The 22788-nt window shown below is 38.4% G+C and overlaps 2 protein-coding genes across 6 annotated transcripts in view; both read right to left on the minus strand.

The window, feature by feature from the left end:
• Positions 1–155: 155 nt before the first annotated feature.
• Positions 156–3885, minus strand: rflnb (refilin B). 5 transcript variants are annotated; one of them, XM_014005336.1, is made up of 5 exons: positions 3669–3883; positions 3389–3555; positions 1882–1976; positions 1509–1797; positions 156–1294 (listed from the first exon to the last, which is right to left on the minus strand). In XM_014005336.1, exons 2-5 carry the CDS (start codon positions 3539–3541, stop codon positions 1265–1267), a joined length of 567 nt encoding a protein of 188 aa, XP_013860790.1. In that variant the 5' UTR covers positions 3542–3555; positions 3669–3883; the 3' UTR covers positions 156–1264. The 5 variants fall into 5 exon arrangements, 4 of the variants coding, with proteins under 4 accessions (XP_013860790.1, XP_013860788.1, XP_013860786.1 ...); XM_014005334.1 differs by having other exon boundaries at positions 3389–3581; positions 3669–3882; XR_001310018.1 differs by having other exon boundaries at positions 1416–1797; positions 3389–3883.
• Positions 3886–4830: 945 nt separating this feature from the next.
• vps53 (VPS53 subunit of GARP complex) overlaps positions 4831–22788 on the minus strand; it is a gene marked incomplete at its 5' end in the record, with an annotated part of 27910 nt that continues 9952 nt past the window's right edge. The window contains 15 exon segments of the mRNA XM_014005337.1: positions 4831–5628; positions 6074–6178; positions 11974–12111; positions 12197–12266; positions 12344–12492; positions 12794–12872; positions 12979–13061; positions 13375–13522; positions 15619–15861; positions 16981–17075; positions 17172–17273; positions 17981–18122; positions 20670–20812; positions 20974–21117; positions 21216–21294. Coding sequence (XP_013860791.1) covers positions 5458–5628; positions 6074–6178; positions 11974–12111; positions 12197–12266; positions 12344–12492; positions 12794–12872; positions 12979–13061; positions 13375–13522; positions 15619–15861; positions 16981–17075; positions 17172–17273; positions 17981–18122; positions 20670–20812; positions 20974–21117; positions 21216–21294 — 1891 coding nt within the window. The 3' untranslated portion in view covers positions 4831–5457.

Genomic DNA, 22788 nt, shown 5'->3' on the forward strand with positions numbered 1-22788 from the left:
ATATATATATAATTCACAAAAGTCTAGTCACATTTTAATCAGTTGGTTTTTATGTAAAATGGTTATGCATGACTAGTTGAATTTCAACCACAGAGCAGTAAGGCGGCTTCTATAACCTTAGGCTTTTATCAGAGTTAGAAGATGTGGACTCCAACATTTGTCAAGAGCTTTATTCTTCAGTTTTACATCTGTATTTACATTCTAATGAAGAAATGCTATCTTAAAAATGAAATCCAAAAAAAAAAAAAGATATTGAAAAAGTGACCACTTTATTTAAAAAAGGCTTCAAACAGGTGATTAAGAAATACAAATCAATAAAGCATATACAGCATTTCCGAAATTCTCTTTACCACCACTGATGGTCAGCTTGTGAACTCTCACACCTTTATAAAACTAAAAAAAAATAAAAAATAAAAAAAAAATAAAACACAATATAAATACAATTTCACTCAAAAATCTGCAGCAGTGGAATACTGTAAGCCAGTGAATGAGCCACATCAGTAAAACTGCAAATTAGAAACAAATCTATATTACCTGCTTAATCTGAGCTTACACGGTGGAAATAAAATGTCTATCATAACATACAAATGAGGTGTAAAATAGGCTTGAGAAAAAGGTGACTAAAGAGCGTTGACAGTTAAAGCTGTACACAATATCCGGTTATTAAACWCTCAAAAATACTTTCAACATTTCCTTTGCACAGTGTGGATACATTTAGTCTTTCCAAACAGACTTAAAGACAGAAAAAAAAAAGTTGTGTCTGAAAATTATCTTCAAAAGAAAAAAAAAAAACTATTTAAAGTAAATTCCGAACAGCTTGATCCGCTTGACTATCAGATTTAAAGATGGACATTTTTCATCTTCGTTCGCATTTCTCTGCAGATTTAAAAAATGTCCTTTAACAAAAAAAATAAAATAAAATAAACATTCAGGAAAGAACCAATGAAGTTGTTTCATTCAGTGGGACAAATACAGAATTTGTATCCAGCCCCTATACAGTATTCATCAGCATGGAGTTTTCCCATCTATAGTTCAAGATGAACGCTTACAGAAGATACAGAACTTAAAACTAGACAGCAGGTCAGTGGCAGAATCAAACCTCCATATCAAGCTTATATAATTATTTTTTAAAATCCYTAAGGTTGTTCTCCAGTCCACTGCTTAAGATCAGGATGGCAACAACAGGGGAGGACGTGAGGAAAGGAGATATCTCTGATGTATTTTAATGAGGCTGAAGATGTAGACAGCTGGTTTCTGAGGCGCTTCAGTTCAGAGACCAGCACTCAAGTGGTCCCTAAACAAACAGAAGGGGGAGTAGAACAACATTACAGAGTCTACAACTTTTGCTGATGCATCTGGACAGAAATAAAAAAGGTAGGAAAAAAAGGCAGGCCAGAAATGGCTTCAGTGCAAACCTAAGAGGGGCATCAGTGCAGTGATTGTGGAAATGACCCTAACCATCATGCTCCTTTCCTCCCCTCTCACTGAAGCGGCCTCCTGCTGCTGACCTCCAGCTCCACGCTCGACAGGAAGCGCCTGCACAGCCGGTGGGAGTCGTAGCTCAGCTCCGTCACGTAAACCTCGCTGGTTTTCTTGGGGTAGGTGATGGCCGTGCTCCCGAAGCTGTGGGGGCGGAGGCGTGGCTCCAGGTCCAGTTGAGTCTTGTAGCGGCGCCAGGTGCTGTGGGGCAAAGCCACGATCGTCTGCCTGCAGTGCTCGAGGCCACGGCCCAGCGGCTGCAGATCCACATTCTGGATGAAGTGACGGTTGGAGTCGTAGAGCACGAACGACGTGTATCTGTGTAGGGAGCGCACTCGTGACTTGCAGCTACATTCTATCCAAACCTTATTTGATACTTTGTTGTAATCATCTCCAACTCACCTGAGTTCCTTAGATGGGAGYGGATTGAGAGCAATGCCTTCTCCAAAGGACAGCGGCTGTAGCTGTGGTAAACTCGCAGCTGGTACAACTGAAATCTGAAGTACATAAACAATGTAAGTACTGTGCAAAAAGCACAAGCTACTAATTTGTTTAGATTCATCATCCAAGGAGCCAGAGTTTCTTGTACTCTTTTTAAAAGTGGTCTTGACGAATAGTTTAGACTTTGAGGATCTCAAATGTTTTCTACAAACTTTGCATTTTGACTCATTTTAAGCCCGGTACCTGAACATTTACAACATTTTAAGCCACTTAACTACAAATGATTCAAAGGCAACAACTAGTATTACTTGAAGGACTGCGTTACCACCTGCTGCCTTACAGGCCAAAGACTTAATCAGCACTCCACATGCTTTAGGGATGACTTTCAGATACTATTAGGGGTGTAAATCATCACTTTATCRTACAATAAAATTGATTTGTTTGGATGATAATATTTGGAATAAAAAAAGTTTGTCATGATACAATTGGTTCAACTAAGTCTGATCAATATGAGATTATGTGCCTAGCAATTTAGATAGAAAAGATAAATCTACATCATGTATTTGTTGATTATAGGTTTTGCCTTGATGCAATTTAAAAATCAGCCAAAAAAATTAGTCATTTAATCAATATACAGCGTTACACCTCCTGCTACAACCTCAAAAGATTTGAGCTCAGTATCTGCAACCCTAAAAGCATTGTAGACATTGTTAGATAAGGCTGATTGGCTGAACTGTGAAGAACTTGTCATTTTTTTATTGTTTTTATGTGCTATATAAATAGTCATTGGTTGTGACTACCATCTTGAACAAAGCTACAAAAGTAAGCTGTCAGAGTCAGTGATTAGTTTAAGAGTTTCATTTAAAAGTCAGTGGTTTGTGGAGTATATGTTGCCAGCTGACAAATGAACCCATGCAACAACAKGATTGTCCTGATTAAAGAGAAAAACAAAACCAAAAACAAAAGGCTAAAATGGGATGAGCCAGTGTTACTTTCATCCTAAAAGAAAATTTAATAAACAATTTCTTGGTGTTTTTTTTTAAAGGCATTTATCTACAAACAGCATGTCAAAATCTGTCAGTGATCAACTGAAGGAGGGTTTTTCAGAAGTCTCATTTCTGGTTCTTGATGCATTTGTTTTTTTTTTTTTTTTTTTTTAAGGTTTGACACTTGTTCTCAACTTGTCCACTTACATCGATCTGATTAATTGATTGATTGATTGAATAATTACACATACTGCACGATATGCTGTAATAAAACGAGTGAAAAAGCAGCCAAAGCAGTCCAAAGAAAACACATTAGACTTTCAGAAGGTCTGAAGAACTCAACACCATTTCTTAAAAAGTTATTTTGAAAATAAAGCAAACGTTTGCACATTGCATTAATTTAAAATCAGCTGCGCATGCACTTTAACAGCTTAGTGAGTTGTTAAACAAGTTTGAAAGCAGTAAAACCCGGTGCAGCTCACCTGGGAACCCCTTCCTTCGTCCTCGGGCACCGGGCTCACACCGCCGGGTTTCTCCACGCTCGCAGGCTGCAGCCAGGCGCTGGGGCTCGGACTCGGAGGTAAGCCAGAGTCCGGGCTGTCCAGTCCTCTCTCAGCCCTGCTGCTGCAGCTCATACCCAAAGGGTCTCCTTCGCAAACATTTGGCAAGTTCAAACTGCCGACCATCTCTTGTTAAAAACAACAACAACAACAAAAAAAAAAAAATTGCAAAAGTCCAGCAGGTTTTGAAAGCAGAGCGTACCGTTCCTGTTGTTGTGAAGTTCCTCGTGTTACAGCAAGCTGTGGGAAATATCAACCTGGATGGAGGTATGTATTGCAGGTCCCCGAACACGGTTACACACTGCCGTCCTGCTCACCAGGACTTCCAGGTTTGAAACAGAACCAACASCCGTACAATGAGCTCCTGCAGCAACCCGCCGCTCCTCTTCAAACCTCCTCCCCCTCAAAGACGACCTTTCACAGCCACAAACACAGGAAAGGAAACGCCTTTCCAAGCACTTCACCGGCTCCTGATTGGTTGGGAGATAATTGGCAACTCGAAGCAAGGCCAAAAACAATTGGAACTTTTCCAGAAAGTTCTCCAAATTGAACTCCTCCTGGTATCTTTTTTCCTGCCATTGTGTTCAACAAGGAAACCAACACGCACTCCTTTTAGACTGAGCACAGAGGGAGGAAAATGTGTGGAAATGCCTGTGAAGGTGCTGCCCTCGGAGTGTACAACTCAGACAACAAATTGATAACACTTGGCACCTGATGGCACAGATGTTGTTCACTAATAAAGGCTTTTATTGGATTCACAAGGGCTTGGAAAATGAGAGGCACTGAAATGAGAATAAATGAGGCCAGCTGGTGAACAGACCAATATGATCTCCTAAGAGGCTGCAATATTTAATATTACTGATTGACTTAGAGAGCACCTGGCAAAGCTGAAACTCCTGTGAACATATTCTGTCAAACTTACAGAAGTTTGAATTTTGCCTCTTAGACACATAATATTTAAAATATTTACTCAAGTGTGATTAAGTAAGAAGATGTAAGAGTACACACGTAGTCAGAAGAAAGTGTTTTCACTATAAAAGTATGTTACCTTCACTTGTTGTGAAAATACACTATCAAAAATAAAATCGACTTTGCATCATAGCCTATCTAAACGCCTTGAAACTGGCCTCTGTCTCTTTAAGAACCTTCCACCGTTTCCGACATTCCCACTTCAGCATGTCTTCACAATGCTTCAGGGGAGGGGTGCTCTGTATGGTGGGAGCTCGGCTGCAGACTGAGCTCCAGGGAGGAGCTTTGTACAAATAGGCGGTGCTTTGTACCAGCAAGCATTTCGGCAGCTCCACATGGCTACCACAGGACATTCAAAGATTTCTTAAACATGTATGAATGAGTCAAAGCAACAGTCTGGATATGTTTTTTTTTAATGAGGGAATGTATTTATAACATGATACAAAGCTCCAAAAATCTGATTTAGCATAAAATCCCCTTCAAGTTGTTTTAAGTTGGTGGTTTACTTTTGCTCCACACAGACTAGCTGTTGTTCTAGTCAGAATGTCATTTCCCATAACTGAGTCAGTTGAAAGAGCCATATATAACAGGTAAGATGTTAATTGTTCACAACCTTTCCTCTGAACCCCACTTCAAATAATGTGACATTAGGGCAAAGAGACACCATATTCTGTATATTTTATTCAGAAACAGTAACTTTGAATGAATTAATCATCAAGGATTAAATAGGAGAGAGTGAACAGAATTTAATTAACAAGACTTCTGAGAGCTCAGACTTTAGTGTCACAAAACGTACAATGGGACATTTCAGTTACATATGTACAATATGAACTAAACTGTTGAGGAAGTTTCTTCATRGTCCAACCTYGGCTTTATTTTRCTATCAGTGAGACAATTCAGTYAACTTTYCCCTCTCAGTAGTCCTCCAGTGTAACTGACTGAAGCGTAACGGAGTCTTTGAAATAAATAAAATCGAGCCAACCTGAAGGCAACAACAGCAGCTGCTGGAAATCTGGATCCAATCACAGTCTCTTCTTGATGAGTTTTTCTAGTTTTCGGATCCGAGAGGACTCCTGCTCGGGGGTGGGGGTGCTGAAGGACAGAGAGGGTCCGCCGTCGGCACCTGAGGGTGGGGTGGGCAATCTCTGCCTGAAGAGGTCCAACATGCTGCTTTGTTCACTGCGTTTCAGACCCTGCCCATCAACACACACAACGCAGAAAACAATAATAAAGAATGTTCGTTGGAGCTCAGCATCTATTTATTTTATTTATCCATCCATTTAAAAACAAAAGAAAATCTATGTGCAATAAAAAAAAAACAAGTCATAAATGACATGAAAGGAAGCAGAAAGAACAAAAGATCTAAATTTCGATACAACAGTTCACCTTTAATTTGAAAAGAAGAATCAAAGTTAGAAGTTGTCAGCCGGTTAGCTTAGCATAAAGATGGAAATCAGAAGGAAATGCCTAACCTCGCTTTGACCAAAGGTAACATTTTAACTGCCAAGAGGCAACTACACATCCTTTTATTGTTTTCAAACAAAAATTAAGGTAGAAAATTACACAACTATTAGTTTTAGGTGGGATTGTATTTATGATCTACCTTCTCCACAGTAAAAGAAAACAAAACATACTGACCTTCATATCCAGAATCTTCTGGAAAGTCTCTGGATTGCCGTCAGCCAGGAGTTTGATGTAGTTATCCACAAACACTACTGGTGGTTCGTGTGGGGCCATCACCACCTGCAGAAAAGTTTAGAGTTTAATGTGGTTTCAACCCCAAACCCTGAAAAAAAAAAAAAATCACCATTTCCTTATGAACCATTATGGGTCTGCCCCAAGAGATCTTTAAACAATCCCACATGGGCCAGCCATRGCTCAGATCAGGGACAGGGGGGCGACTACAGCTGACAGAACCAAGCAGGAGAAAAAAAAAAGCAGTCAAAGTTCTGATTCTGTTTAAAAATGTGACCCTGGAGCTTTCCTCCTTTCATATGGCAATTATATCATGCTCAAGTAGGCAAGAATTAGTTTCCCTGCTAATTATTTTTAGGGTGGCAAAATGAGTTTGAATTAAAAAAGAAAACAATCAGCATGAATTAAGTCTAATGAGGCACCGGCTTTTTCCAAGACTGAAAACTCTTGGCTGATTTTTCTTCCATTACTAGAAATTTAGGAAAACAAAGATGGGACAATGCTGCTCGGTAAGAAAAATAAATTATTTAATTGCTCTTTTCGCTTTACTTTTTTTGTTGTTTTTAGTTTTTGTGCTCAGAGTGAAATGCATAAGACGAGTGGAGGAATCACCACAGGCTAGCCAGCGTAGGAAGTACAGGAATGATTGGCTCGAGATTCGTTGGAATTCTTTTGCTTCCTTACAAGCCTTGCTTACAGAGTGATTTACTTAGCAACTGTCCTGGAGCCAGGCCAAGGGAAAAGCCCGTGGGGGCTGTAAAAAAAAGGAAGAAAAAAAAAGCAAGGGAATGACAGGGGTAGAGTAGGTTAAGAGTGAAAACAGCATTAAACTGGTAAATGAGAAGTGAGGAAAGGCAGAAAGATTTAGGCGGAACAAGGGTGGGGATGGGGGCTGCCTTTGAAATATTCCCCAGAAGAAAAACTTCAGAGGACCGAGGGAAAGCTGGAGCTATGGTGGGCTGGGCTGACAGAGTGTGGAAAACAGCCACGTCTCACAGGCATTGTGCAGACCAGGAGAGGCCATCTCGAACAGACACAAAGAGTCTTGTGTACTTCCAACAGAACGGAGGGCTGGCTCCCAAAACAAGGAGCCCAAATATATTCGTATGTAACTGAGTAGAGATACTCTGACAGAAAATTTTAATAGAAGATGTATTTATTTCCAACTAGTAGTTACCTAATGTTCTAAACTAAAACTATACTTAGCACAGAAAGTAATTATATTTGTGTTTGAGTTGTTCCAAAGACAGATAGATTTGTTCAAGTTGAAGGGGCACACTAGTAGTCATATATATATATGACAATATTTATTTTTATTATTTATGAGTGAAAACTTGCAGAATGCTAAAAAATAATCAAAAATCAAATATGAAAAGGGGAAATACAGTAGCTTGAAACGTTAGTGTCTTACTGTTTGTAACTTGTTAGTTAATGGCGTTAGTGAGGAAATTTCCAAAGTTTGCAAACGTTCTCAATTTCCTCCTGAGTCTTATAAGTTCACCCTGCAGAGCCTAATGCTCAATTCCAATTGTTTGCTTTGATTAGATTTTTATTTATTTAATTTTTTTGCGTGGCTGTTCACTTTGTAATGTAAACACCACATCCACCAGACCAGCGTGAATCATTGTTTGAGAAACATCGGATATGTCTCCACTTAAAGACCTGGATCGAATCTGTCACTTTCAGACAAGTCAAACATTTGTGCTGCAAATTTTATTTCAAACTTTTTATACAAATTTTTTTATTCCAGAAGGCTAGAGTTGTATTTTTAACACTTTTTATTCTTATAAGTTTAAGTTATTCTTCAACAGTTGCAGCCCAGATATTGGCTTTAGATTGTCAGTGCTTGAGACAGTAACAATGGGCCTCATGCAAGAACCGTTCGAACACACAGATTTGCTCTTAAATTGTGCGTACGAGTGATTTAGGAGAATTTGTGACATTCACCAATGTTTTCGTATTCTAAGATTTTTTTCAGATACGAACAAAATTCACGAGTGGTCCAGACCTGTTGTATATTTTACGAGCAGTCAGTCTGCTGTTATCCAGACGGGTTTTCCTCCCTCATTACTTTATATTTTGTTAGTTTGAAGATATTTTGAGTTGAAAATAAATTACACTCCATAAATATGTTGACAATAGACTATTCTGCTTGAATTAGAGTTATAATTTTAAATGTAATAATTTAGACTAACAATATAAATTGTCCGTCCGGCCGGCCTATCCGGGATCTGGGTCACGGGGGCAGCAGCAGAGAGACCCAGACTTCCCTCTTCCCAGCGACACCTTCCAGCTCGTCCTGGGGGACTTCGAGACATTCCCAGGCCAGAGGGGATACATAATCCCTCCAGTGAGTCCTGGATTTTCTCCAAAGTGCCAGACTTATTTTGAAAACATTTTAAAATGCTTATTTCAGAACCGCGACTGAGACCACTTGAGACTGCGTGCGGGGGTGGTGGTGGGGGGCGTACGGTGCGCGACGGTGTGTCTTCTGAATAAATGAAAATGATTTAACACAGTTGTTTATACTTTTAGCAGCTCTTTTTATTCCACAGCTGACCTGCTAAAAATGACAGATTTTCTTTTCTGGATCTCTGACAGACGGACTTCAATCTCTGAACTCGTAAAGTTTTTCTTTTTAGTTTTCACTGTCATTTTTCATGAATGGACACTTCCTGATATCTGAGGTAGGAAACAGAGCCTTATATGGTGTTTTGGGGTGGTAATTATGCTAATCYCCTCTCGCGTGCACGAGCAGCTGGATACAAACAGGTGGAATTTACGCTCCTCWTWYACACTGTTGAATCTGATGTGACATGTTCGTACGAACCCTTTGTTTGAGCAAAAGTTAGAGAAATTTAGGATAAGAATATGAACATGTTCTTGCATGAGGCCCAATGTTTACACAGACATAAGTATTTGGAATAAATGACCCATGAGAATAGAAATGTATCATGAAAAGCCCCAATCAGAATATTCTGATCCACTTCAGCATGACCTTTGACTTTCATCCACTGGTTTCTGGTCTTTTGTGGAGGGAGTGGCAGCAGCGTTATAGTTGCTGGCAGTACAAAACTTTCAAGGATGTTTATTTCCTCCTGCTCTATCATCTGGTAAAAAAAAGAAGACAAACGGCATACATTGCTTCGCAAAATAAAAGCACACGTTGCTTTGCTTGTAGCTCGATCAGGGAGTGCAGTTCCATCACTATTAAAACCTGGCTCRGGTCCATTCTGGGGCTCAGAAGACACAGAGCATTTGTTTATGTTCATTATGGAAGCAGAACTTTTTCTTGTGTTTTTTAGGGAAATTTTACAACTCTGGATGTCAGTAATTCTATTCTTAATAAAAGCCTGGTGCGTGTAAATGATCGTCATGATTGGATTAATTAATTTTGCACCCATGTCAACGATACATTTGACTATTCCAAATACATTTCAATCCGATCAAAGACTTTTGCGCAAGTAAACATAAATAATGTTTGTGTCTTTGAGGGCCTAAATCTAGGACCAGATTTAGAAGTGCACACAAGACATATAATAAGCATACATCAGAAGTTTTTAGCAGTTTTCCACTGATCCACTGATTTCAGTGGAAAAGCAGGGTTTGGATGGCACAATTAGAGCTGTAAACATTAACGGTCCAACAGGAGGAAGGAAGGAAGACCTCCAGGGAGTCTTGTAAAAACCAAGGGACAGGCAGGCATGCATTTCTCTTTCCTCCTGAGACAGTTAATCAGGGTGTGGTTAATCTACATACCACTGTCCTCCAGAGYCACATAAGGTAATTTTGACTTTACTCTCGTTCTCTCCTGTAAACAGCCTTCACTTCACAACACTGCATGTGTTGTTGTGCATAGATTCATAGTCGTACACACTCACACAAAGACTCACTCCAGCCCCTTTTTTCACAGGCTCAACCACATGCTGGGCTTAAGGGTAATGTGCCTGTTGCTCATTCATTAAACCAGTAGTGCTCCGTTCCTATATTCTCCTCACATCATGTGAGATGGACTATTTTGTGGAAACATGCTCATAAAGTGATATTGTGAGTGGGGTTAAAGACACAATTAAAGGGCCATTTTGCCCAAAATAAACTCCTGAGTGGATAATCTTCTTAACTGACTCATTCAGGACAAACATTTAAAGCTGGCTCGCCAGTCTGACCACAAACACTCACAGGAGGAATGTTTGTTTTGAGTCTTTTGTTGCTTCTTATGACAGTACCTAAGTCAATGGAAAAAGTTTTCACATGCAGGCTGTTCTTGGTTGTTTGTTAAAACTTGTGTTGAACTGGGTATTTCAGAGCTTCAAGATCAAATCTGTTAAATGGCAAACAAAAGATAAAGAAAACCTGCTCAGGTCACAGAGACAGAGAGAAAAAAAGGCGGGGTTATTTGAAGTTCCGAGCCTTTAAAGGTCATCAGTTGAAGCTTTGGTTGTAAAAAAAAAAAACAAAAAAAAACTGGTCAACGTAGATTTAACCACTCAAGTTAAATGTCATTAAATGTGAAGTGTCCAGTAAAAACAGTGTATCACTGATACTGTTTGACTTAAACAATCTTGTATTTAGTTAAACTTAAGTTCTTGTAAGAATCCTTCAGTCAAACAGATTCAAGTGCCTCCTGAGTTTGTGTGTAAAGCTAAASAGTTTAGATTTAACCATAGTGGCTCTACGTTTCTAAGAAATTTAGACTTTTTTCATACTTGTAGTAATTTGAACTWTAAAATTGCAAAGAAAAGCACTTGAAAAAGAGTTTGGCTGGAAATAAAATCAATTTCTCACTTGCTTAAAGGGATAGTTCAGACATTTTTTAAAGTAGGGTTCTGTGGAAAGCATATGAATTATCATTATCTAACCTATTGTAAATTAACTATTAACAAGACTGACAAACCATCATCTAGTTCAAGCAGTGTGGATTACTGCCATCTTAAAACAACTCCAATCTCAAAAATTTCAGAGCAGTTTATGTGAATGTTAGTTTACAAACCTTTACCCAGCTGTCCAATTTGCATTACAGTGAACCCCTGCAAAGTTGTGTTTCACAGTTTGCGGACTCAGTCTTTTGCAGATTTTTTTTAATGGAACCTAACTACTAGTTTGTAGTAATCTTTGTGATATCGCAGAAACCAGAAATACAGTACTGTGAAGAACGTCATTTTTTTCTCTCATACTTTTATATGGGTTTTTAAGCTAAATTATTAAGAACAATATAACTTACTAATTTTGTAATATAATTAATGTAAATACAGTTCCTTTAAAAAAATTATACAGTTCAGTTTGTGACACATGCCCTGTGCCCACGCTCTGCCTGGAGTGCAGTATTTTCACCTTCTCACAGTACTGTGTAGCTGTTAACAGTTGGCTCTTGTCTGCAGGCCTTGCCCTTTTCTGAGCAGCATCCAAAGTTGTTTTTTTTCRCGATTCACAATTACTCCAAGAACAAAATGTGTGAAAATCTGGGATTCACTGTACATTTTGTCCTGTGGAACTTTATGATATTACTGTCTTAGACTTCTGTAGATGTGTGATGGCAAGTTGCGGCTGCTAGTTGCACTTTCAAATAATCCTAGTAAATAAGTGTGTAATTCAAAATTGACAATGATGTGAAGTTTTCTAAAATGTTTTTGCATGAACCGTTYTAGATTTTTTTGAGATTAGAATTGTTTTAAAATGCAGAAATCCACTTTGGTCTTGGCCCCATTTTGAGTAGCTCTAGTCAGACCTAATTTCTGCTTCTGAGGTTGCTTAAACAGTTATCTGCAACAGGTAAGATATTTATAGTTTAAATTTCGACATAATCCCACTATAAAAGATCTGAGCTACCACTTTAAGCGCCTCACCTTAAGTATCATTTCTGCACGTGTCATGCCTTTCACCACTATCTTGGTGTAGCTGGCAGGTGCCTTCCGGAGCACCTGGGAGCCGATGGAGGGCAGATCCAGTAGGACGGTCTTCAGGGAGTGGGTATCAAGGAGGAGCTGGTGGTTGAGGAGAGAAACAGAAATATAAAGYCTTTACTAATACACATAAAATGTAAGTCATATTAGAGCAAACTGGGCCTACCTGTTCAGCTCCCACCATACTGATAGGTTTACATCTAAATAAGTGGTTGATAAATTTGGGAATGAAGGAACTGAAAAAAAGACATATATTAGTGTTAAAAGCCTTTAAATGTGGTTGAATATACGAATGCCTGTTTTTGGAATGTACTTTGTAAACTTGATGCAGAATTGGGTGAAGTATTTGCGTGTGGAGGCAAGGTTGTCCCTGATGATTGGCACATTTTGTTTGATGTGCATAATAATTGAAGTCACATAGGGACTCTGGTCACCAACATGCTCCACACTCTGCCATGGCATCTAACGAGAAAAAGGTAAAAAGTCATGGAAGCCTCAAGCATCAGATATTGTTCAAAATATTTCTAACTTCATGGYTTATGGTATGCGACAATCTCTTTTAAACTAATTACAAAGTAAAACAAAGAAGTCTTTTTTAATGTCTTTCTTGGTGGGAGAGACAGACTCACAAAACCACCAGAAATGCAGTGTTGTAACATCTTCTGAGATTATAGTTACAAAAAAAAAAACGTGTTTATTTGTTAATAAATCGCAGATGTGTTTGATTTAATGCTATTAAATGAGCTGAATGTTTGTTTTCAACCTTGCTCATWGCAGTTAGAGCGGGATCGCAGGCGGCATCGAGATCCTGAACCAGCAGCTGGATGCTGTTGGAGATCACGCTGTGGAAAATGCAAAAAGGGGARAGCATTAAAATGTGTCACAACAAAGAAGGTTAGGCTCAATTTAATAGCAGGGGAAAAGTGTTCGACTGCAGCTGTCACTTACGTGCTGAATGTATCCATCTCCCCAGTCAAATTTATTCTCTCCACCAATGTTTTATCGACTTTTTCCTTTAGCTTCTCCTCCAACTGGAATGTATATATACAAGAACTTGAGTGCGCACATAAACACATAAATTGYTTTGTCTCTAAGATTGCATTTGAAAAAAAAAACCTTGTTCATTTTGTGTTTTACAATACCGACTTAAAACTGCTGTATAAGTACAGCAATAAACATAACCTTTTAGTTTTAGCTGTAGTCATAACTGTCAGTGGGAGTTCCTTAAACACAAGTCAAACATGTCCGCCGCCACCATGACAAACCTTTTGCAAGCTGCACTGCGTACATAAATGGTCCTAACAAATACTAATTCAAGTTGTTTTAAAAGATTTTTGTTCGTGCCTGCTGTGTGGTGGCCAGGCAGTATTCTGCAGTACTGAGGATGCTACAGATCAGGCAGAGCTCATCTACGGTGAACTTCGCCGCCTCACAGCCCTCTTTTTCCTTCAGCAGGCTGGTGATGGTGAGACCCCCGCTGTTACTGTTGGACCTGGACAGAGTTCCAACAAATGCACAAAATGAGACAAAAATAGTATGAGTATTTTATTAATAAAAAAGGGAAATAAAATTAAAAGTTAAAACTGTTATTTGAATGTGGCATGTACAAGGTGATAAAAAGTCATCTCTCTTCTGTAGTTATTGAACAGACAACATGACCTCCAAATTATGACACCATGACATTAAGAAAAGATGTGATTGAAATATTATATAAAACTGCAATGACTTTATTAGTTGTAATAAATTCACATCTTCCTCAATCCTCTGTCAAACATTGTTAAAAGCATTTGAATAAAATATTTAGTTGAGTTTTTTTAGACATGTTTTTTTGCAGTTTAGCTATTGCTTTCTCACAATGTTTATATTTTGACTAGTCATCTATGTCTTTAAGTTACTTTAAAAATTACAGGCACAAATGGTTAAGAAACCTTAAAAGTTTGTCTGCTTTTCTTGAGCCATGGATCTTCTTTATCAAACTCAAAGGAAATTGTTTTTGTGCAAGACAGGTTTTTGAAACTACAGATAAAAGATGTAATTTTTTTAGTAACTAAGACACAATAGGCATAACTACAAACAGATGCAAAAATGGAAGCCAATGGGGCCCCACTGGCGACATAATATTAATAAACGTCATAACAGAGACGTGGGTAAAACCACAACATAGTTCATGCTCCTTTTGAGGGCCCCTTTCAAAACCTCACGAGACTAATTCACAGCACGCCACAATGGTCGGGTGTCTGCAAGTGTCTGCAAGCGTTCGGCACATCTAATGTGTGTCTGAGTGCATCTGATAGAGTTTGGATTCAGCTCAGAAAATAGCAAAAAGTAGTGGGAAAGGCAAGAGTGTAATTAGGATGAATGAATATCTGAACACGCCTGTGTGTATGTGTGTGTGTGTGTCTATGTGTGTGAAAGAGAGCATCCACTACAGCTAGTGAGGATTTCTGATGTGGCCAGTGAGCCAGAGATGTTTTTGCTGGTAGCATATTAGGCTTTGCCACAATATAACCAGCTCCAGAAAGCCCAAAGCACGCCATTCTGATCCCGCAAACAGTAAGCAGGTTTAAGATTTAACTCCCAAACAGCCCGACACCACACCAAAACAATGAAGAAATCTGGGTGTGGCAGGCTTGGCTGTGAAAAGTTGATTCCAAACAAATGCTTTTTTGTTAAAGTTGAGAAAAACGTAACGATTCCCATGGATGAATATAAATACAAATGWTTTTAAACACCATTTTCAGTGAAGTTGAAACATTTGTTTTAATTTTTCTTGAAATACGCACTTTAATTTATTTTTCCCAAACAGAATCAACTGGGTTTACTTGTCTGTCTACAGCTGCTGAGTTTGCATGTGATCTTATTTGACCAATATGTCAGTCATGTCAGCTTATTTACACAAAGCATGAACCCTCAAAACTCTCATATGAGGGTAACAAGTTACTGCCAAGAAATATTATGTGTTCAAAACTAAATTAGTTTTAGTTTATTATTTCTTCTTTTTAAACTTCATACTACTTGATATTAGCCACTCAACATCACACTCATGCACTTATGGTTCTATTTTCCTTCTTCTGGCAATAAAAATTAGGTTAGCTTCATTTAACAAATAAGCAATCCACATATTTAATTAAAGGAATGGTTTAGATTTTGGAAATCGGATTTTGTGGAGTATAAGTAGTTGGTTTTTAGTATTATAATTGCAGTAAACAGTAGACAGTATAGGGATAACAGTAATGTACTTGTACCATGATAGTTTGGTACAGATGTTAGGGATGTGTACAATGCCCTTACAATAAAAACATCAGTTACAGGTGATTGCTCCCAGAGTGAATACATGTTTTTTTAAGCTGCATTTTTCTGACAAACACGTTACACAATATATAAGCATGGGACAGAGTTTCTACTCAAGTGATTTCTCAAACAGTGTACAAAATGTTTGCTGCAAAAGTGAAGTTTGAATTGTTGTATATTTTTAGAGCAACCTCCTCAGATGCTTTTACGAGTAAATGTTTGTTAATAAAATAAAGTACAAGCGCCATTACTAAACAGTAGCTAATTGTATAAAACTCAAAATGGAACACGTCTTACTTTGGCAGGTTGCCAGAGAGGATCTTCCATGCATACTCTCTGAGGAACTTCTGGAAGACGGTTGTGAGGGCGATCATGGGTTCGCCTGTGCTCAGTTGGGAGCATTGCACCATACACTTCTTGTAATAAACAAAGAGGTCAGCACAGCTGGGCAGCACTGCGCCACCTTCCTCTGTGCCTGCCTTGGGTGGGCCTTGTGCTCGAAAATCAGCTACAAACCGGTCAATCAGTTCACCCAGGTTTCTGCAGAGATCCAAGAAACATACAGCCAAACCCAAACAGGGTTAACACACACATGCACGCACGCACGCACACACACACACACACACACACACACNCACACACACACACACACACACACACACACGAGATGCCGAATTAGGGTCTCATTAAAATAAAGAGTGATGGATTGTAAAAAAAAATTAAAGACATATGATTAGTCTCCAACCACAGGAAATACATAAGCACCATAAAGCCAGAGAGCCAAATGGATTAGTAGAAGATAATATTTGCTTCAGTCCTATAGTCCACAATTCAACAGCCAGTTGTTTTGGCCCATATTTGACTGAATCAAGCAAATAAAGCCAAGGACAAAACAAGCAGGCCACTGTTCTCTCCGGCTATGTCCCACTGGGGACAGGCAGATTTGGCCTCTGTCTTTGGACCCAAGTGAAATGAGGTTGTAGCTGTTGTACGGGTCAATCCTGTCCCCTCGGACAGACAAAAAGCATCTAATGCTCCAAAGAGCTGCATTCAAACACAGCAGTCCCTAAACTGTGTTCAGTTTCAGGAAACAGTGCCAGCACTGAGGCAGGGGAGCAACTCAGAGAACCGAAGCATGGTGGTAAAAATTAAACGAGGGGGAAGAAAAAAAAAACAACAACATCAGAATAGCAGGAATAAGGATAGTAAAAAAACAAAAACAAACAAACAAACAAACAAAAAAACAGAATGAGAAAGACAAATTAAGAAAAAAAAGAGACTGACTGAAATATAAATTAATCACAAAGAGACCGGTGAAAAGCTACCAGAAAAAAAAAGAGGTGGGAAAGAAAATAGGCAGATCTGCTGTGACAGCATTTATTCAACCTCACTCCCTCTTTCTTTCAGCCTCTGTGGTTGTGCAGCTAATGGGAAACATTTCTGCCACAGTGGAGACCGAAGCTTGTACAGGAACAAGGGCTGGAAAGACAGGAGGAGGTGAAGCAGAATAAGAGGAGGGGGGTGGGATGGAGGGACTGATTGACGAGCAGGACGTGGAAAAAGCATTCATGTGCCAGCTTTACATACAACCTGCTCCCAAACTGGAGCTTGTGCACAAAAATTTAAATTCTTCTGCTTCTATGTGTGTGTGTTGCTCACTTGTCTTGGGATTCTATGTAAACGTATAGGTGAGGTTCGAAACACTTGGAGATAATGCCATGGAATGGGTTGTCAGGAGCTTTAGGCTTTCTTGGCTGAAAGAATGAAGGAAAACAGGCTTTTAGTAAGATAAAATAATTTAGGCAGCATTTATGTAATATTAAAGAACATAGTATTTTACATCAACTCACCTTAGCAAGATCTTCATCCTTTTCTGCTCCTGTATCCTCTCCTGGTTCATCCTCTAAAAATGGGTTAGTTGGGTCTAGTGGACTCTCTGGTCTCTTTTGCTGCTAAATGGAAGAAAACAGCACAAATTAAGTCTGGATCTTTGCTGCTCTGCTTCATTGTCCACTAGATCTTCCAGTGCACGTACCATACAATGTTTAAAAAGTTATTTTTGAGAAAAGCCTCTTTGTAATAAACTGACTCAGTCAAATCGCTGACTCCAATACAAAGGCATCCCGGCACAGGCATGAAGCAAACTGCTGACTAAAAGTAAATTATCACAAGGCCAGAACAAGTTTGGCCCACTTGGCCTCAACAAAACTAATCACGATCCTTATTATCTGCCCGTTCTACGGGCACCGTTTCCACCTCCACAGGCAAACATGACCTGATTTTAAATGGTGACACACAAGARTATGCGAATGAAAACAAACAAACACAAATCAGTAGTTTTACTGTAAATAAGACATCTAAAAAGGATGTTTTTTTAYTGAACACAATAGGTTTTAAACACACTAAAGGAAAACTCAACTGTTGTATAGCAAGGGTGAGCTGTCACTGAGAAAAAGCTTTTAATTTTTAAACAGAAAAAAAAAACAATTAATTTTTTTTAACTGTTGGACAATATTTTTTGGGTAAAAAAGGTGACACTAAGTGACACTAAATGGTGTAAATCTGGATATTTTTATTGTGAGGAATTAAAAGTAGGTAGAGTCAAAAGAGCTGTATTGTTAAATACTTTTTTGTGTCCGTTTTTCTTTTTATTTCTTACTCCAGGCACGTCTGTCAAGGTGCATCCTGTGAAGCGTTTGGCCAGTAAACCCTCAAAGTTTGTGGTCCTCTGGATGGCAAAGAGAAGCAGTTTCACCTCAATCTCCTTTGCTCGTGTTCGCATCACCTTGGCCAGCTCCACCCTTAGAAACACACACAAACAAATGCTAACAGAGGCTTCATTCTGACACGCTAGTGAAAGGGACAGAACGGACCGCTGTGCAGATGTAATATTTGTTATTCACGCAATTTCAGACAGCACATTAGACGAGGCTGCATATAATTCTCACACAACATGTAGATGTTTTGTACTGGTGGATGAAAAGAACAAAAAATCTAATGTTTTTTTTGCAGCTTATTGAACAGTCAGAGTTAAAGTCCTGAGGAGGGTACGTGCAGCTAACTGAACATAATCCTCTACTTAACCTGAGGAGAAAACAGATGCACTGTATCAGCTGTTAATTAGACAAAAAGCTGCAACACAACACTGAACTGTATCCAATTTCATATCTTCTCTAGTTTTACATATGTTTTTGTCCATGTGACGACCTGCTGAAGCTGCTGATTATTTCTTCAGAAAGTTGATCTAATAACGTTAAAGTGGGGCTCAGATCTTTCTTTGACAACAACAGAAGTTGTTAGAGGTCAGGAAGACAGAGTCAGCCTGTCCTTAGTCCTCATATGGTCTGAATAAATGNCACACACACACACACACACACACACACACACACACACGTTTGTGTTTCTATCCTTAGTAGGACCTTTCATTGACTTTCATTCATTTCCATGTCATTTCTACAGCCTAAACCTGACCCCCAACACAAAGATGAAGTTCTACCGGTCTTCGGTCCCCATAAGGACCAATGGTCTTGACAAGATAGATGTGTGTACCAGAAACAGTGCTACATACATACACAACGAGTGATTGGTTGTGTGATTCTTTGTGGATGTGTGAAATGTCCATAATAGGAGGAATAATTAATTCTAGCCCGCCTTGCCTGCCAGGAGAGTAAAATATTAACATCACTTGAGATTTACAAAGTGCACTCGCACTGTGACTGCTGGAGACAGACACAAGATTTTCTCATGATCTGGAGAGGAAATAGTGAGCAAAAAGAAAATGAAAATACAAAGTGTGTATTTGTGTATCTGTTTTTGTTACTTTTTATGACCAGTAGTCCTCTTGGGAACCAAAGACCTTTCCTAATACAGTGGAACACCATTGGTGGGTCAGGTTTAGGGTTAGTTATGTAAAGGGATTGGCTTGGTCTCAGGGTGTCAGTGTTTGGAATGTATGGAAGTCTTAATAAGGATAGAAATACAAATGTGTGCTTGTGTGCGTGTGGGTTGTGTGTGTGTGTGTGCGTGTGGGTTGTGTGTGTGTGTGTGTGTGGTGTGTGTGTGTGTGTGTGTGTGTGCGTCACTGAACTGTACCTCTTACAGGTAAACTTTAACATAACGTTTTTATCCCCTAATAAAATTTATTTTAAAGCTAAAATACAAACTATACGGTTAACTGAACTGTGGTGGATTTAAGGATTATTTACTTATGCCACTTAAGTATTCACCCAATTGTTTTCATGCTTATGGTTTCTTCTGTGCACTATTTGAGTCATCCAGGAATCAAAATGTTCAACTCATTCAGGACATTATGGCTGTGATTTTTGGTTTTTGCAATTTTTTTATTATTTGAAATAGTTAAATTTATTTTTCTCATAGAAATGCATTGGGATCTCTTCAAAGCTTTGAAAAATGTAGTGCTTTTGAGATGCTGAGCAGATACTGATACTGTTTTGCTACTTTTACATTTTAGCAAAATATCCTGCTGGTTCTAGCATTCAGCTCCTGTTCTGATGGTTTTAGTTTTTAGATATTGTTTTGCTGTTTTAGCTTTTTTTTAAGACAAAACCACAAGGCACTCCAAACTGCCTTAAAATACTTTTTGTTTTGTTTTCATATCTTTTGCAAACAAAAAATATATTTTCCTAGATTTTTTTTTATTTATTTTAAATTAAAACCAGACTGTTGGTTTTAGTCAACCCTGTTGCTAAACTGTTTCTGAGTTTCTGGGTTGTAGCGTAAGTTTTAGAATTTATTCTTGATTTGATGTTTCATTATGTTGTTTATGTTTTATTCTGTTTCAATTTTATCTTTCCACCATTTTTACATTGTTGATGATTGTACAGCACCTTGTGAATATATTTCTGTGAAAGGTGCTTTATAATTAAAACTTTACTTACTTACTTACTAACAAAACCAAACAGGCAATGGCACAGAAGCTGTAGTTCTTTTTGTCTCGCCTCTGATTTCAAAAACGTCAGCATTTGGTCTAAAAGCACAGTGTGGTTACATTACACCCATTTTGTTTGATTCAGTGAGAACCAGCAGTGGTGGTATAATGAGAGGTTCTTCTGATGGCGTGATGACGGAGTAAAAGGAGCTTCGGTTACAGCCAGCAGCAGCACACCGAGCCCAAAGCCGCCTGGGTTCTTTCATGCGGTCGAGAAAAAAGAAAGAGAAGTATCAACTCTGGGTCAATGCCTATGTGGGCCACCTACTTCAACAGCCTAGAAAGTTGTACCAATTCCCAGAGTCAACTCAGGCACACAGAAACAATGGAGTTTACTTCAGATCATTAACCATGTAATTCAAAGGTTTTGTGTTTCTTGATAGGTGTTCAGTGTTTTTACTTGGTGATGTGGCAGAACTCCACAGCAATGCGCTCCGTCATGCACCACTCTTCAGGAAACATGCGCCCATATTTTTCTTCATAGTCTACCAGCTGCCGTTTGATCCAAGCGTAACGGCGATCAATCTTATCCAGCCAAGCAACCTTAAAAAAAGGAAAAAGGAATGCAATGTTTCTTTTACCAGCACTATCTATATCTATTTATTTTTAACCAGGGAAAATAAGATAAAATCACGATCCTGTCATTTTTAGATTGAAGCACAAGACAAAAACGTACTGCTGTTATTTGATCATTTCTGACTTACATCTTGATTTTCCTGGAAAAGAACCAAATACTCTGAGAGGTGCTGCCTGATGAACTTTTTGATGATCTCTTGTTTGATGCGAGGATCCAGTACATTGGACACCAGGCAGGCATCTCGCAGCACGTTGCTGGGTCCACCTGGTCTCTGTGTGAGCGTGTGGAAAATAAAAGTTTGGGTTACTTTTAGAAAAAAATTATTTAAAAAAAAGTAAAAAAAAAAAGCAATTTATGCAAAATATTTACCTTGGAGCCTTGAGAGGGGAAGGCCTCTTCAAAATCTGCCAGGATCTGAGTCCCCAACTCACTTTGTGCTGCCTTCACTCTGCCAGTAACCAAAACAATCAAAACGATCAACTGGTTGTTCATTTCAGGTGTTTTTACATGAAAGCCTCTTTTAGGGATTGATATTTTTATGGCTTTTTAGCAACTGCACTTTTATTCTTTGGCTTTTAACACACTGTGATCTTGTCTCTTAGGACACCTTAAAACATACCTGATGTGAACTAGGTGTGTGTTATATGTTTATTTTATTGTCTTAACTTATTTTTGTCATATTGTTCAGCATTTTGGTTATCCCTGTGTTTTTTTTAACTGTGCTGTAGAAATAAAGTTTATTGAAGTGCCACAGTAAAATATTAAAAAACTAAGTCCAATTATTTGATGAGTGCTCTCCAGGCTTTGAAACTTTGCTTCCCAAGGACAGCACCACAAGAAATGGTAATTGTTCAGTAATAAAAATAATAGTAATAATAATAATAGTAACAACAACAACAACAACAACAACAACAACAATAATAATAATAATAATAATACAATTTCTGTAGAAAGGTTATGAACAGTTAACATCTTACCCATTTTAGATAGCATTTTGATTAACCTGAGTTTGGAGAAAGTTTAATTCTTACTGAATTGATGAGTATTAGTTGGCCTGGGCAGGGCCAAATCTAAAATAGTTTGCTTTTTTGTTAAATTCTCAAAGTTTTTAAAGACTTTCATGTAAATGTTTTGGCTGTAAGTTTCACATCATAATATTATTCTGGCAGAAATGTTATGATATTCCTGCTTGAGATGATCCAGAACGCCCCTGACCTGCTACAGCAAGCTGCAAATTGTAGTGTAAAGCACTTTGAGTATCCTGAAGGTGCTATATACTGTAAGTACAGCCTATTTACCATTAACTATTTGAATGAACCACTGTAAAATTTAGAGACTGAATAGGTTTTAGGACACTATTTTTAACATTTTCTCCATATATTCAAACAGCTATCTACAACATGTAAGATATTGATCATTCATCAGGTTGCACAGAACCTTACTTAAAACCGTTGAACTGCTGTTTAAAACAAAAGCTGGCTGCATTGCTACACATTTTGTCTGTCTGGCTACAAATACTCAACCACACAATTCAGCTGACAGTGATAAATTGGTGTCTGGCTAAATAAAAACAGCACATATAAAACTCGGTAAAGTTGAGTCATTAAATTCTCTTGTTTCACGTATGAGKGCTGCCACTAATGCATCATGGGCAATAAATTGATTAAAGGACAAAAACCTTATTAAAAGCAATGTTAAACTTGTTCAAATGTGACTCCATTTAGTCGTGATAAAAGACTGTTGTGACTAAAGGTTAATTTAGCTGCAAATTAAATTATCAGATGTGAAATGGAGACTGTCACAAAGCTTTAATGAGTGTTAATGTGCTGAGAATACTTGAGGTTTTAAATCTCTTTAAAGTGTATCTTACCCCACCCCTGTGAAAAGATAACTCCGCCCCAAGGCGAAATTTGAAAAATGCATCTAAGTGGGTAGGGGAGGG

This window comes from Austrofundulus limnaeus, unplaced genomic scaffold (assembly GCF_001266775.1).
Source record: "Austrofundulus limnaeus strain Quisiro unplaced genomic scaffold, Austrofundulus_limnaeus-1.0 Scaffold29, whole genome shotgun sequence".
NCBI lineage: Eukaryota > Metazoa > Chordata > Actinopteri > Cyprinodontiformes > Rivulidae > Austrofundulus > Austrofundulus limnaeus.